The sequence below is a fragment of the Penaeus vannamei genome, chromosome 39 (assembly GCF_042767895.1).
Source record: "Penaeus vannamei isolate JL-2024 chromosome 39, ASM4276789v1, whole genome shotgun sequence".
In the NCBI taxonomy this organism is placed as follows: domain Eukaryota; kingdom Metazoa; phylum Arthropoda; class Malacostraca; order Decapoda; family Penaeidae; genus Penaeus; species Penaeus vannamei.
This window is the reverse complement of record NC_091587.1, coordinates 10,518,653-10,533,889: the sequence shown is the minus strand read 5'-3', so window position 1 is coordinate 10,533,889 and position 15,237 is coordinate 10,518,653. Positions and strand designations below refer to the sequence as shown.

General features: G+C 46.1%; 1 protein-coding gene across 1 annotated transcript in view; it reads right to left on the bottom strand.

Moving 5' to 3' along the window:
- The window catches only part of LOC138859936 (polycystin-2-like), a 10,683-nt gene extending 4,726 nt beyond the window's left edge, over window positions 1-5,957 (bottom strand). The window contains exon 1 of the mRNA XM_070116445.1: window positions 5,923-5,957. Within this exon, the coding sequence (XP_069972546.1) occupies window positions 5,923-5,957 (35 nt within the window). The remainder of the gene's footprint in view (window positions 1-5,922) is intronic.
- Between the last annotated feature and the right edge of the window lie 9,280 nt (window positions 5,958-15,237).

The following is a 15,237-nucleotide window of genomic DNA, read 5'->3' as shown; positions in this document are numbered from 1 at the left end:
GACAGACAGAGAGTATCAGAGGAAGAGGCACGAGAAGAAAGAAAGCAAGGAATGTGAAAGAAGAGAGAGAAAAAAAAACTCAGCGAAGCTATTGGATTTTATATACTCCTTAACATCTAGAAAAAAAATAATAATGAAAAGAGAAAAAAAAGAGTTTGTGGTCGGCCATTACGCTGATCGAAGGCCATTGCGACCCCCCCTCCCCCTTCAACTCCCCTCCCCCGTTGCCGCCGTTGATTTAGAGGTTAAGGATGCGTGGATGTTGCAGTTGTTGCAGATGTTGTGAGCATTTCTCCGTGCTGGATTATTGGGTCTGTGTCCGGTTTGTAGGTAGTGCTGGTGTAGGCCTACGTGTAGTGATATGAATCTACATTTGGTTTTATGGAGTTGATTTAGGCCTATATTTGATTACGTATGGAGTTGATATAGGCCTATATGAGTATATCGCAATCAGATGTGGACTTTTGAAATATGTAGATTAAGGGTATTGATTTTTTCTCATGCATTAACCTGTTTATTTTCCGAAGATCGTGCAAATACGGTGGGAAAGGATGTATAAGAGAGAGAGAGAGAGAGAGAGAGAGAGAGAGAGAGAGAGAGAGAGAGAGAGAGAGAGAGAGAGAGAGAGGATTGCCGTAGAGAGAGAAAAAAGAGAGTTAAAAAGCAATTTCGAACCGTCTTCTAACACCTGTAATTTTTGAGTGACGCCTACCCCTCTACCCCACCCCCCTGCGTTCACACCTGGTAGAACACTTGTACAAGCGTAGTGTGTACTCATAATGATCGTTAGGTAAAACTCACATGTAAAAAAAAAAAAAACGTTAGATCGTCAGAAAGATATGATAGGCCTATGAAATGGGTCATTGGCTGTAGGCCTATTCAGATCTTCTTTATCTTCTTCTGTACAAGCGAGGTGCGCCATTTCAGTGGAATATTAGTTATGGCTTAGTCTGGGGAAATGAGAAGAAATGGACAGTAAGGGAGTAAACCGGATTTTTTTCTTTTTTCTTTTTTTTAATTAAAATATTGATTCGTGTTGGCTTTTTATTTTTATTGATTTATTTTGTTTCTTTATTTCTATTTCTATTTATTATATTTATTGATGTATTTGTCATTGCTCCATTTTATTTTTTGGAATATGAGAGAACATTAGTGTCGAAGTTATCTGCATTAATTATTAGCGTTTTCAAACTGTTTCCGGAGAATAGCGGTGATGGTGATGATGATAGTGATGATAATGATAAAGACGATGATAATGATAATAGTAATGATAATGTTAATAATCGTTATGATGGTGATAAGAATAATAGTAATAATAATGTTAATAATCGTTATGATGGTGATAAGAATAATAGTAATGACAATGATATTAACAATGGTAACGATAATGATAAGAACAGTGTTATTATTATATTAATGATGAAAGAGATGATGTGAGAGAAACAATTAGCATATTCGAAGAGCAAGTATTTTGTACACGTTTAGAAGTGTCTAATTATAAATGGGTTACAGATGGATTTTCAAAGGGTCAGTGAACCAGCTCACTTGTTATAGTTGTAGTTGTTGTTGTTGTTGATGATGATGCTGTAGTTGTAGATGATGTATTATTATTATACTATTATTATTATTATTATTATTATTATTATTATTATTATTATTGTCGTTGTTATTATCATCATTACTATTATTATTATTATTGTTGCCATTATTATTATCATCATCATCATCATCATCATCATCATCATCATCATCATTATTAATTTATTGTTGCCCCGAATGTTTAAGTAAGTTGAAGTTCCCAAACGGGTTTCTTGCAGTTCAGGAGTTCGCCGCAGTGCTTATCCTTGAAACTTCGCTCCGAACTTCTCTCGAACGGCATACTTTGCGTGACGACTGGAAAGTTACTTGGCTTTTTTTTTCTTCTTTTATTGTCATCTTTATTGTTGGTGTGGTTTTCTGCGTTGCTGTTGTTGTTGTTGTTGTTGTTGTTAGGTTATTTTTGCGGTGGATATGTTGATCTTGTGAATATTCTGTGCACTTGCTTGGAAGCATTGACGGGGGGAAAGGGCGCTTTGTTTTTGTGTGTTTTTCTTAGATAGATGGATAGATAGATAGATAATACACACACACACACACACACACACACACACACACACACACACACACACACACACACACACACACACACACACACTCTCATACACTCACACACACACACATACACACACACACCCACACACACACACACACACACACACACACACACACACACACACACACACACACACACATCATCACACACACACACACACACACACACACTCTCCCTACATACACCCCTACATACACACACACTTACTCTCCTACATACACACACACTTACACTCCTACATACACACACTTACACAAACCTACACGTACACACTTACAGACATACATCTCCATACACCAACACCTACGAAGTCAGGCATTTCTGGCTAGAAAAAATGTGTTCGGTTGCAGGAAGCCAAAGCCCGCGTGAAGCCGTTCGAACGATCCTATGACTCACCCGTTTACCTTCACACACACGCACAAGCCGCCCGCCCCCGCCCACCCCCGCCACCCCCGCCCGTTGTCTCCGCTGCTGCTGTGGTCACTGCTTCTGCCGCTGCTGGTGCTACTGGGGGTGTTGTTGTTGTTGTAGTTGTTGTTGTTTTGTTGTTGTTGTTAGCATCGGTGATGTTTTTGTTATTGATGGTATTAGTTTTTTTCTTTTCTTTTCTTTTTTCTTTCTTTTTATACTTTTTTAAAATGTTTTTATTACCTTTTTTAACGTTCATTGCTTCTGGTGTTAATTATGTCATTACAGATGTTATAGTTAATACCATTGTTTTTAATGCTCTTGGTGCCTCTGGTGTTTTTGTTAGTTGCTGGTGTCTTTGTTGTTGCTGTCTTTGTTATGTTGGTGTTCTTGCTATTTTCTGTTCATACCGTTATTGCTGCAACTGTTTCTTCTGTTATATTTTTATTTTATTTTTTAACAGTTTTTGTTGCTTTTATTGTATTTTATGCATGATTTTGTTATGTATTTGCTTTTTTATTGTTGGTTGTAGCGTTTTTGTTGCTTTTAGTGTTTATTGAGGATTTTGTTGTGTATTTTTGACGTCGGATCAGCTGGGTTTTTTTTCTTCTAAATTCTTCATTACTTCATTGTTTCATTTCTCCGTGTCTTTCTCTCCTTTATCCTGCTCTCTTTCTCTCTTCTCTTTTTTTCTATCTATCTATCTTTCTCTCTTCCTCTTCCTCTTCTCTTTCTTTCCGCCTCTTTTTTTCGGTTTTCCCTTTTTTTCCTTTTTTTCATTCTTTTTCTCTTTTACCTTTGAGAATAAGAGAGAAGAGCTCGTGGTTGAAGTTGTGTATTGAGTGCGGGCGTGGGCGTGTATGTATATTTATGTGTATGTGTGTGTGGGTGTCTGTTTACAGCTATTTTTTTCTTATGTTGAGTCGCTGTTGGTGTGTTGAGTGTGGGTTTGGGCGTGTGTGTGTATTTATGTGTATGTGTATGTTTGTTGTTTGTCAGTTTGTGTGCAGCTGTTTTTCTTATCTTTTCTTTTCTTTTTTTGTGTAGGTTGAGTCGTTGTAGGTGTGTATTGAATGTTGGTGTGGGCGTGTATGTATGATGGTGTGTATGTGGGCGTCTTTTCCGTTTGCCTGTTTGTTTGTTTGTTTGCAGCTTGCTTTGCTTGCCGAGTCGCCGTTCGGTTCTCATCACACGGTCGTTGTTAGCGAGGTTCATTTGCCCCTCCTCCCCCCCTTCAACCCCTTCACCCCCCAGCAAACAAGTTCCCACGCCCAGGGGAGGGAACTCGAATGCTTTGGAGGGCAGGGGGCAGGCCGGAAGGGAGGGAGGGAGGGAGGGGGGAAAGTGTGGGGGGGGGGGGGAGACTGCTGCTGGCGTTTCGTGTTGATGTGTTGTAACAGATGTATTTATTTATTCGTTCAATTGTTTGTTTGTATAAATATTTATTGGTTTATTTAGATTATCTTTCCCGCGCGTGGCTGTTGTTAGAAGTTATGCTATATTTGGGCATTTTTTTGTATTTTGTATAGAATTTGCATAAGCTTATCCTATGTTGAGATTTTTTCTATCTATCTATCTATCTCCCTCCTGCTTCTGCTCTTTCTCTTTCTCTCTCTCTCTAGCTCTCTCTCTGCCCTCTATCCTCTCTCTCCTCCCTCTCCTCTCTCTCCTCCCTCTCCTCTATCTCCTCCCTCTCCTCTCTCTCCTCTCTTTCCTCTCTCTCCTCTCTCTCCTCTATCTCTTCTCTTTCCTCTCTCTCTCTCCTATCTCTCCCTCCCTCTCTCTCTCTCTCTCTCTCTCTCTCTCTCTCTCTCTCTCTCTCTCTCTCTCTCTCTCTCTCTCTCTCTCTCTCTCTCTCTCTCTATTTATCATTTTTAACCGGATTATGCCCCGACGAAATTCCATTTTTTTGATGAATGAACAAAATTTTGAAAGGTTTCGTTAATGTGCTTCAAAGTCTTTTTTTGTCTTTTGCTCCCGAGAGGTAAATGATGTCTCTTTTTTCAAGTGCTAGAAAGTTGCTTAATTTGTTTTGTTGTTCTAGTTTGATAAATGAGGTTTGTGTGTTTTTTTTTGTGTTTTTTATGTGTTGTTTATTAAGTTTATATCGAGGTAATGTGTATTGTAAGAAAAAGGAAAGTGATTGGAGGAAGTGGAAGAGGAGGAGAATGTGGAGGTGGTGGAGGAATAGGAGGAAAGAAGGAGGACTAAGTGGAGGAGGAGGAGGAGGAGAATTTTCCCATTCTTTCTCTCTGTTCCTTCCCTCCTTTTCCTCCTTCTCCTCCTCCTCTCCTCCTTTCCCTCTACCCCCACTTTTCTCTTCTCTCCCTTTTCCAGTCTTTACTCCTCAGTCTTCCTCTCCCCACTCCCACGCCTCTTCACCCAACTCCCCTTCCCCTTACTCTTCCCTAACTCCCACTCCTCTTCCCCCTTTTCCTCCACTCCCCACTCCTATCCCCCCTTTCCTCCACTCCCCACTCCTCTCCCCCCCCCTTTTCCTCTACTCCCCACTTCCCTCCCCCCCCTTTACACTACTCCCCACTTCTCCTCCCCTTTCCTCCACACCCCACTCCTATCCCCCTTTCCTCTTTCCCCATCTGCTCCTCCCCCTTTCTTCCTCCTCCACACTCCCTATCCCCCCCTCTCTTTTCCTCTTACCCCCACTCCTACCCCCCCTTTCTTCCACTCCCCACTCCCTCTCCCCTCCCTCCCCCCTCCCTCTTTCACACCCCACTCCTCTTCCCTCCCTTAGACCTCCCCACTCCCCACTCCCCCACCCCCACCCCTGACCCTCCGCCGCCCGTCTGACGACCACGAGGCGGGCGGCGTCGACCGCACCGGCCGCTCGCCCGCGCGTCTTTCGCCGTCTCGGACCTTCTTTCTTCTTTCTTTCTTTCTTTTTGCGGTTTGCTCTTTTCTTCCTTTTCTTGCTGTTGGGTGGTTTATTTCGTTTTGTTTTTCGTTTTATTTTTTTTCCGTTTTTTGGGGGGGTTTTAAATTTTCTATTTTTTCGTTGTTTTCTTCTTTTGTTGTTGTTAGTTTTTGGTCTTTTTTCTGTTTTGTTTATCCTTGCGTTTGTTGTCTTGTTTTGTTTTTTTACGTCTTCCTTTTTCTTCGATATTTCTTTTTTTCTGTTTTTTTTCTCTTTTCTTGTTGATTATTCTTTCCTTTCTTCTTTTGTCTTCTTTTTTTCTGCTACTCAATCAACTCAGCCTTTTCTCTCTCTCTCTCTCTCTCTCTCTCTCTCTCTCTCTCTCTCTCTCTCTCTCTCTCTCTCTCTCTCTCTCTCTCTCTCTCTTTCTTCATAATCATCAGTAATGACTTGTTAATATGTTCATTATCGTTATCATTGGCGTGTTCACGTGTTCTCCATTGCGGTTCTTGATGGCATGTTCATGGGTTCATAATGTTCAGTCGTGGTTTGTTCACGTGTTCATTGTGCGTTCTTCGTGGCCGTTTACCGTGGTCGTTCGTGCTTAGATTGTGAAGATGGTCGTCTTTTGCGTTTAAGGTCAGGTCGTTATTGTGTGGTGGTCTTTGCTGTTGGAAGATGTTGCAGTGTGTTGCGTGGTCGTTAATGTACGGTCGTTATGGGCAATAGTATCTCCTGGTGGTCGTTCCTTGGTCGTTGTGGGCGGTAGTATCTCATGGTGGTCGTTCCTTGGTCGTTATGGCTGGTAGTATCTCCTGGTAGTCGTTCCTTGGTCGTTATGGGCAGTAGTATCTCCTAATGGTCGTTCCGTGGCTCGTAATGGTCGTCGGTGTTGCAACATGGGTCGGTATGCTCTCCCTCGTAGGTCGTTGTGTTCTAGACTCGTAGGTGCTGCCGTGCGTATTGTCTTCTCATCCCTGTGGTCGTCGCCGGGTCGTTCTGCCGCCGAAGGTATTGCAAGATGCGTGGTATCTATCCCCTCCTTGTGGCCTTTGTTGCATAATCTTATCTGTTGTGGTGAGGGTAAGGGAGAAGAGGGAGGGGGGAGGGTGGGGATGGGGGGAAGGGAGGGTGGGGATGGGGGGAAGGGGAAGGGGAGGGGGAAAGGGGGGAGGAAGAGGGGGGAAAGGGGAGAGAGAGAGAAAGGAAGGGGAAGGAGGGGAGGGGGGAAGGGAAGACGGAGAGAGGGAAGGGTGGAGGCAGAGGGGGAGATAGAAGAGGAAAGGAGGAGGGCGAAGTGGGAGAGAGGGAGAGAGGGGTGGGGAAAGAGGAATGGGGGCAGAGAGCGGTGGGGCGGGGGTGTCTTTATAGAACCCCTTTTGTTTGGTATTATGGGGATGAAGAGGGGGAGGGAAAGGGGGGGGGGGACGCTTGTGACGTGATCTCGCTCGTGTTTCGTTTCGTTTCGTATTTCGTTATGGTTTTGTATTGGGTTCTTCGGGGTCTTGTACCCCCCCCCCTTAAATAAATAGATAAATAAATAATAATAATAATAAATAAATAATGATAAATAAAGAATAATGATGATAACAAAAAAATGAAATAATGATAATAGGAAAATAATGATAATGATAATAGTAATATTGATAATAATACACAGAAAAAATAGTGAAGAACAAGACTTGCATTTCCAACGGGTGAGGTAACAAGTTATCCTAATCCCTGCCATAGCAAATCCCTGTGTGTCATAGATGAGAGATGGTAATAAAAGAGAGAAAAAGACTGAAAGACAGGGACAGACAAACGAAGAGAGAGACAGACAGACAAACAGATAGACAAAGAGAGAGAGAGACAGACAGACAGATAGCTAGACAAAGAGAGAAAGAGACAGAGACAGAGAAGAAATGACCATTATATAATAAGCTTACACACACGGATAGAGAGAGAGGGGGGGTGGGGAGAACGAACAAAAGAGAGACAGACAGACTCGTGCATACGTTAGCATCCCCTTCCTCGCCTCAACACAAGATCTCTTTCTTCTTATCTTGAACGGTATTATCGACGTCTGGAAGATAATGGAGTCCGGCGCCTTTGTGTTTGAAGGTACTCTTATCAAACGAGGCAGGTGTTTGGCGACCCTCCGCGGCGTGTGTGCGTGTGCGTGTGTGTGTGTGCGCGTGTGTGTGTGTGTGTGTTTGTGTGTGTGTGTGTGTGTGTGTGTGTGTGTGTGTGTGTGTGTGTGTGTGTGTGTGTGTGTGTGTGAAGGGAGGAGAGGGGAGGGAGTGAGGGAGAAAGAGAGAGAGAGGGTGGGAGTGGGGGAGGAGGGGAAAGGAGACTGAGGGAGTGGGGAGAAATGGAGAGAGAGGGAGGGAGGGGGAGAGGGAGAGAAAGGGAGGGGGAGAGAAAAAAGATAAAAGGGGGAAAGAGGGGAGAGGGAAGGAACGGGGAGAAATGAATAGAGAGCGAGAGGGGGAGAAAGAGATGAGTAGAGGGGGGAGGAAGGAGGAGAAAGAGAGACAGAGGGAGGGAAGGTTGGAAAATAGAGAGAGAGAGAGAATGAATGAAGAGAAGAATGAATGAACTAAAACATATCCGCGAACACGCAACTCTGCATTTCCACACACCTGGTACGACTGTGCAGGACCGACTCGCAGGTACGACTCGGAGCTGCGACTCCCCGGGGCGCGGAAGACGCAATCCCGTGACCTTGTCTGGCTGTCAAGGTCATGCCTGCCTTTCATGCACCAGCTGTCGGGACCCCGCGCGGTGTGGCATGAGCAGCTGCGACAGGGGGACTGCATGGCGAGCGGCGGTTGAGCGGGGGTGGGGGGATTGGATGGTGGGTGGGTTGGGGGTTTGGGTGTAGGTAGGTGGGGGGTTGGATGGTGGGTGTGTGGGTTGTGGGTTTGGGGGTTGGTTGGTGGGTGGGTTGGGTTAGGGGTGTTATGGGTGGGTTGAATGGTGAGTAGGTGGGTTTGGTGGGTTGGGGAGTAGGTAGGTGGGTGAGTGAGCTGGTTGGATGGGTGGGTGGGGGCGATATGAGTGGGTTGGATGGTGGGTGGGTTGGATTGGTGGATGGGTGCTCAGTGAAAACGTGTGTTAGTTGGTGGGCGAATGATTGGATGGGTTGATTGGCGGGTAGGTTTAGCTCTTGGATTGGCTAGTTCGGTACTTGGGCGCTGATTGGGTTGACTGGCTGGCTGGTCCTCTAGTTTGCCTGTTGAGTGAAGTTGGGGCCTTTTTTGGGGGCTTTATGGAGGTGGAGAGAGGGAGGGAAGGAGGGAGGGAGGGAGGGAGGAGGGGGAGAGAGAGAGAGAGAGAGAGAGAGAGAGAGAGAGAGGGAGAGAGAGAGAGAGAGAGAGGGGGGGGTGATGTAGGTAAGGAGAGAGGGAAAGACAGGGTGGGAGAGGGGAGAAAGCGAGAGAGGAAGGGAGGGAGGGAGAGAGAGAGAGAGTGAGAACGAGAGCGCGAATCACCGCATAGATAAATCTCTCAATGAAAGAGAAAGAGGGAGAGAGAGCAAATAAACACGCACAAAATCTCTAAGAGGAAACGAATCTCCCTCCAGACCAAGTCTTTCGCGCGCGCGTTTCTTCCAGCCCGGTCGAAAGTCTCGCATTAGGGGTCGTCGCCGCCGCCTCCCTTTCTGGATCTTTTCCCCCTCCCCCATCTCCCCATCCCCTCGACCTTTTCGTCTTTCTTATTCCGTTAATTCCTGTGTTCGTTGTTTGGACGGGCGTTCACTGGGGCTTAATTACGTTTTTTTAGTTGTCGGTTGCTTTCCTTCCCTCCCTCCGTTTCCTCACTCTCCCCCTTTCCCTCTCCCCTCCCTCCCTCCTTCCCCCATCCCTCTCTTCTCCTCCTTCCCCCATCCCTCTCCCCATCTCCCCTTCTCCCCTTCTCCCCTTCCTCCCATCCCTCTTCCCATCTCCCCTTCCTCCCTCCCCCACCCCTCTCCCCTTCCCCCATCCCATCCCCCAACTGTGTCCCCTATCACCTCCTCACCTCCCCCCCAGCGAGCGGTCATGCGCATGACGGCCAATTGATCCCCGGCATTCACGTGCGGGCCGGGTCACGTGCAGAGGCTGTGCATGGGCGTCGTCTCGGGATGCGGGGCGGGCACGGGCGGGGGGGTGGGGGTGCCTGGAAGCCTCGGGTGGGGGTTTACTTGTTTACCTGTTTTGGTTTGTTTTGGTTTAAGGATTGTGGGAGGTTTTTGTGCTGTTTACTTGTTTCTTTGGATTGTTCTTGTTTGTTTGTGTAAGATTATGGGAGTTATGGTGTTTTTTTGAAATTTCAGTTTTTCCAGGATTTTTTTTTTAAGATTCCAGTTTTGTTTTCTGTTTATTTATTGAAGAGTTGCTTATTTATTTATTTATTTATTTACTGATTTATTTGTATATTTTTCTTGTGTTCATCTAAATTTCCTTTTTTCCCCATGATAAAAATGAATGGAAATGAGACGAGTTCAAGAACGAAGAGAAATAATATATCGGAAATGTTATTTGTTTATTAATTTGTCGGTCTTTATCCATCGAAATATATATTTTTTTTCTTGTTTGTCTTTTTCTTGGGATGAGAAAGTTAGGGAACGAGGGAAAGAGGATGGAGATAGGGATTGGTTAAGGAAGGAAAGGGAGAAGTGGTTAGGGGAAGGAATGAGGGAGGGAAGGGGGAAAAGGAGGAGGGAGGAAGGGAAGGGAGAAGTGGTTAGGGGAAGGAATGAGGGAGGGAAGGGGGAAAAGGAGGAGGGAGGAAGGGAAGGGACAAGTGGTTAAGTGAGGGAAAGGGGGAAAGGAGGAGGGAGGGGAAGGGGAAGGGGGGAGTGTTGCACAGGAGCGTAGTGGTTAACGGATGTTGACCCCCTTGTTGCGTCTGGGGGCGGCGGAGGTGGTTGTGCTTGGGTCGACACGTGGCTGTGCTTTGTCCTGACTGCGGGGGAAGGTCGGGGAACGCTGACACGCCCCCCCCTCCCCATCCCCCTCGCCTTTTCTCTCTTTTTTTTCTTTTTTCTTTTTTTTCTTCTTTTTCTTTTCTTCGATCTGGCCTTCAACCCTCTGTCTACCTCATTCGTTTCCTCCTCTATTTTTCCCCTCCCTCCCTCTCTCTCCCTCTCCATCTCCTTCTTCTCCCTCTCCTCCCCCTATCTCCCTATCATGCTCCCTCTTCCGCTCTTTCCCTTTCCTTATCTCCCGCGTCCCCTCGCTCTCCCTTTCTCCCTTATCCCCGATGACGTCTGTCGCAGCAAGGGTCAAGGGAGGTTATTTGCTTCCTGCCGCAGCATCTGAGGCGAATGGCTGCTGAGTCATTCATGGTCGAAATTCCTGGGCTCTTCGTCGCCGCCATGGACCTTAGGCGCAATCTCCGGCCCCGCGTCTGGAAAGCTCGGGCAGGTTGGCGGTCCTGCTTGTTCTTGTTCTTGTTCCTGTTCTTTGTTCGCTTGTGGAATGTCTGTGGGTGGTTTGAATCATTAGAAAGGGGAGCTAGGAGAGAGATGGGGGAAGGGAGGAAGGGTAAGTGAGAGAGAGAGAGAGAGAGAGATAGAGAGAGAGAGAGAGAGAGAGAGAGAGATAAGAGCGAGAGTGTAAGAAAGAAAGAGAGTATGTAAGAAAGACAGAAAGAGAGAGTAAGTAAGAAAGAAAGAAAAAGAGAGAGAAAGCGGAGAGGAGGGGGGGAAAGGAAATGACAGAACCAAAAAACAAAGGTTGATGAGAGAGAGGAGAGAGAGAGAGAGAGAGAGAGAGAGAGAGAGAGAGAGAGAGAGAGAGAGAGAGAGAGAGAGAGAGGAGAGAGAGAGGGGGGGGAGGTACAGTATGTGGTCTCCAGGCGTACCTGAGACTTATTGGTGGCGTGTGAAAAGGCTGCTTCTGTTTTCCCACCTGCCCCCTCCCTCCCTACCTACCCCCTATATTTTACCTTACCACACCCTTACCCCTGCCCCTTGTTCCCTTTAACCCCCCTTCTCCCTTGACACACACACACACACACACACACACACACACACACACACACACACACACACACACACACACACACACACACACACAATTACGTACATACACACACACACACACAATTACGTACATACACACCCGTCCCTTTAAACCTATTACGCTGTTCCCTCGTTGGTTATGCAATGGAGGCGCCTTAGAAGTATGGGGCTTTGGTCTCTCTCGCTTCCACTTGTGCGTGTTGGGGAATGTTTGTCTCGTCTGTCTCTGTCTTTCTTTCGTTCTCTTTCTTTTCTCTCTTTCGCTTTTTCTTTCTCTGTGTTTCTTTCTCTCGTTCTTGTTTCTGTTTGGTTCTGTCTCTCGGTCTCTCTCTTTTTGTTTCTGTCTAACAGGTTTCTCTCTGTTTCTTTCTCTCTCTCTCTCTCTCTCTCTCTCTCTCTCTCTCTCTCTCTCTCTCTCTCTCTCTCTCTCTCTCTCTCTCTCTCTCTCTCTCTCTCTTCTCTCTCCTTCCTTCCTCTCCTTCCTCCTCCTCCTCTCCTCCTCCAGTTCCCCTCCTCCCTCCCAGTCCCTTCCTCTCCTCCCCCTCCTACTCCTCCCTCCTCCCCTTCCTCCCTCCCACTCCCTTCGTCCCTTGCTTTCCCTTCGCTCATATGTATTCCTTTTACTGGTTGCGAGGAGAGGGGATTGATTAATTAATGGAAGCCATCCGGAGGCAATGGCCATTTCGGTGTCGTGCGCATTTTTAGGTCGTTATCTTCTCGGAAACTGCGTGCGTGGTGAAGCGAGAGGGAGGGAGGGGGGAGGGAGGGGGAGGAGAGGATGAGAGGGAGAGGGAGAGAGGGAGGGGGAGGAAGAGGATGGGAGGGGGGGGAGGAAGAGGGATGAGAGAGGGAGAGGGATGAGAGAGAGAGGGAAAGAGAGAGAGGGGGTGGGAGGGTGGGAGGAAGAGGAGAGAGGGGGAGGGAGGGGGAGGGGGTGGGAGGGAGGGGGAGGATGAGAGAGAGAGGGAGAGAGAGGGGGGGAGGGAGGGGGGAGGGAGAGAGAGGGGGGAGGGAGAGGGGGTGGGAGGGAGGGGGAGGAAGAGGATGAGAGAGGGAGAGAGTGGGAGGGAGGGGGGAGGATGAATGAGAGGGAGAGGGAGAGAGAGGGGGGTGGGAGGGAGGGGGAGGAAGAGGATGAGAGGGAGAGGGAGAGAGAGAGGGGGGGAGGAGGGTGGGAGAGAGAGAGAGGGGGAACGGAGGGGAGGAGGGAGAGAGAGAGGGGGGGGGGGAAGAAGAGGATGAGAGAGGGAGAGGAAGAGGGAGAGAGAGAGGGGAGGAGGAGGAAGGGGATGAGAGAGAGAGAGAGAGAGGGGGGGATAGAGGAATGGATGGACAGAAAGACAGGCAAGGGAAAGAAGCAGATGGAGAATAGGAGCGTAAAAGCAGGAGAAAGTGAAAGAAAGGAGAATGAAAGGAAGGAAGGAAGGTGGTAGAGTACGCGCGATGAGTCAGCAGTAGAAAGCAAAATAAATTGCCGGAAAATCTGGGAAGAAGGAGGATAGGCAACATCGCAAAAGACGATTTCTGCGAGTGTGGTCAAAGAAGGAGGAAGGGGCGAGGAAAACAAGAATAAATGAGAGAATTATACAAGAAAATGAGAAATGAGTAAAATGAGGTATCTAGATGATGATGGAGGCGTGAATTCTATGTGTGTTCTGAGTATATTCATTTTTAGAATAAGGTTAAAGAAGGAAATTGAGGAACAGAGAGAGAAGCGGAGAGAGAGAAACACAGAGAGAGAGAGAGAGAGAGAGAGAGAGAGAGAGAGAGAGAGAGAGAGAGAGAGAGAGAGAGAGAGAGAGAGAGAGAGAGAGAGAGAGAAAAAAGAGCGAGGTTATCGAGAGAGAGAGAGAGAGAGAGAAATAAGGCGAGGTTGTGAGGTCGGCACGGCCCTCGGGGAGTCAACAATAGGCAAGATTTTTCTTAGGGGCTGTGAGGTTGTGAGGTCGGGTTAGAGTCAGATAATAGGGGTGAGGGGTTAGGGGGTGGAAGGGGTGAGGGGGTTAGATGGGGGATGGAAGGGGGGTGAGGGATGGGGAATGGAAGGGGGTGAGGGGGTTAGATGGGGGGATGGAAGGGGGTGAGAGGTTAGATGGCGGGGGGAGGAGTGTGCATTGTGGCTCTTGTGCCTTTCCCTTTGCAAGTGGAGGAGGTAAACAAGGGAGGGTGTTTAAACTGCTGTTTCTTTGTTCAATTCTCTCTTTCTTTTTCTTTCTTTCTCTTTCTATTTTACTCTTTCTCTAATTTTCTCTGTCTTTTTCTTTTTCTCTCTCTCTTTCTCCCTTTCTCTCTTTATCTATCTATCTCTCTCTCTCTTCATCCCTTTTCCCCTCTCCCTCTCTCTTCCTCCTTCCCTCCCTCCCTCCCTCCCTTCCCGCCTCCAGTAAAGGATTAAGCGAACGAGCGAGTGAGAGAGTATATAAAAGTGAAAATGGAGTGGGATGAAATAAAAAGAGAGTAAAAGGGAGATTCGTAGACAAATAAAAGCGAGAGACGGCGGTGAAGAAACAGCAGCGTGGAAGGCAGGCTGTCATAGCAACAAGGTAAGGAGGTTGAGGGAGGTCTTTCACCTTCCTTCTGCCCTCCTTCCTTCCTTCCTTCCTTCCTTCTCTTCTCTCTCTCTCTTTTTTACTCTCTTTTTTTCTTTTTCTTTCTCTTTTTCCTCCCTCCCTCCCTCCCTCCTACCCTCCCTCCCTCCCTTTCCATGCCTTTCCCACTCGGTCCCCTTCCCTCCTTCCCTTTCCATTCCTCTCGCGCTCCTCCTGCCCTCCCTCCCTCCCTCCCTCCCTCCACCCTTCATCTCTTGCGGGGTATGACGTAACTCTTCACTGGGTCATTGCAGCATGGCGCTTGCAACTTTTTTCTTTCTTTTTCTTTTTTTTTTTGGGGGGGGGGGCGGGGGTTGGGTTAGGGTGTAATGTTGCTGTTGTTCCTTTTGTTGTGGTTTCTAATTTATTATTATTATTATTATTATTGTTTACTGTTGTTTATTTGCAGATGATTTTAATTCTATGTTTGACGTGTTTGCAGTTTTTTTTGTAATTATTGATATAGCTATAATTGTTTTTTTGTTTTTTTTATATATATATATATAGCAAAAACGATTCAGTGTTGATAGCAGTATTTTTTCTGTTGGTATATAATTTGTACATTTTTGATTTGTAGAATATATATTGATTTTATTCACAAGTGTTGAGCTTGAAAACGTGTGATGGCGCAATCACCTTTATTGCGCCGCGAGTCGTAAAAACAGATGACATGAAATTATTAAAGTTGGGTCTGGAAATCCTTTCTATGTATATCTCTCTCTACTTCTGTGTCTATTTCTATCTGTATGTATATATCTTATCAATGTTTGTGTATCTATCTATCTATCTTTGTCACTATTTCTATTTATATGTATGGATTTATAAGTAAGTATCTGTCTACCTGTCTCTTTTCTCTATCTGTGTATATATTTAGCAATTTATTTTTTTTATCTATTTATCAATCTCTCTATCCCCCTCCCTCTTCTCTTTTTGTGTGTGTGTATTTTTTCAGTATTTCAATTTCGTAATTGTTTTATGATTGCGCGAGGTTAAAAAGAAAAGAGAAAAGAAAAAAATATATATACATATATATATTATACATGTATAAAATGTTAACACTGCATTTTCTCTGATGTTTTATATTTTTGGAAAGATCGTGTTCATTTTGTAAATAATTTTACAATTTGCATTTTGCCTGGGATTAGAATTCTTCGCGATTTTCCTTTGAAGAATTTTTGTTTATTGAAATATCGAGTCATTCTCGAGTTGCAGGGTGGGGTTATGG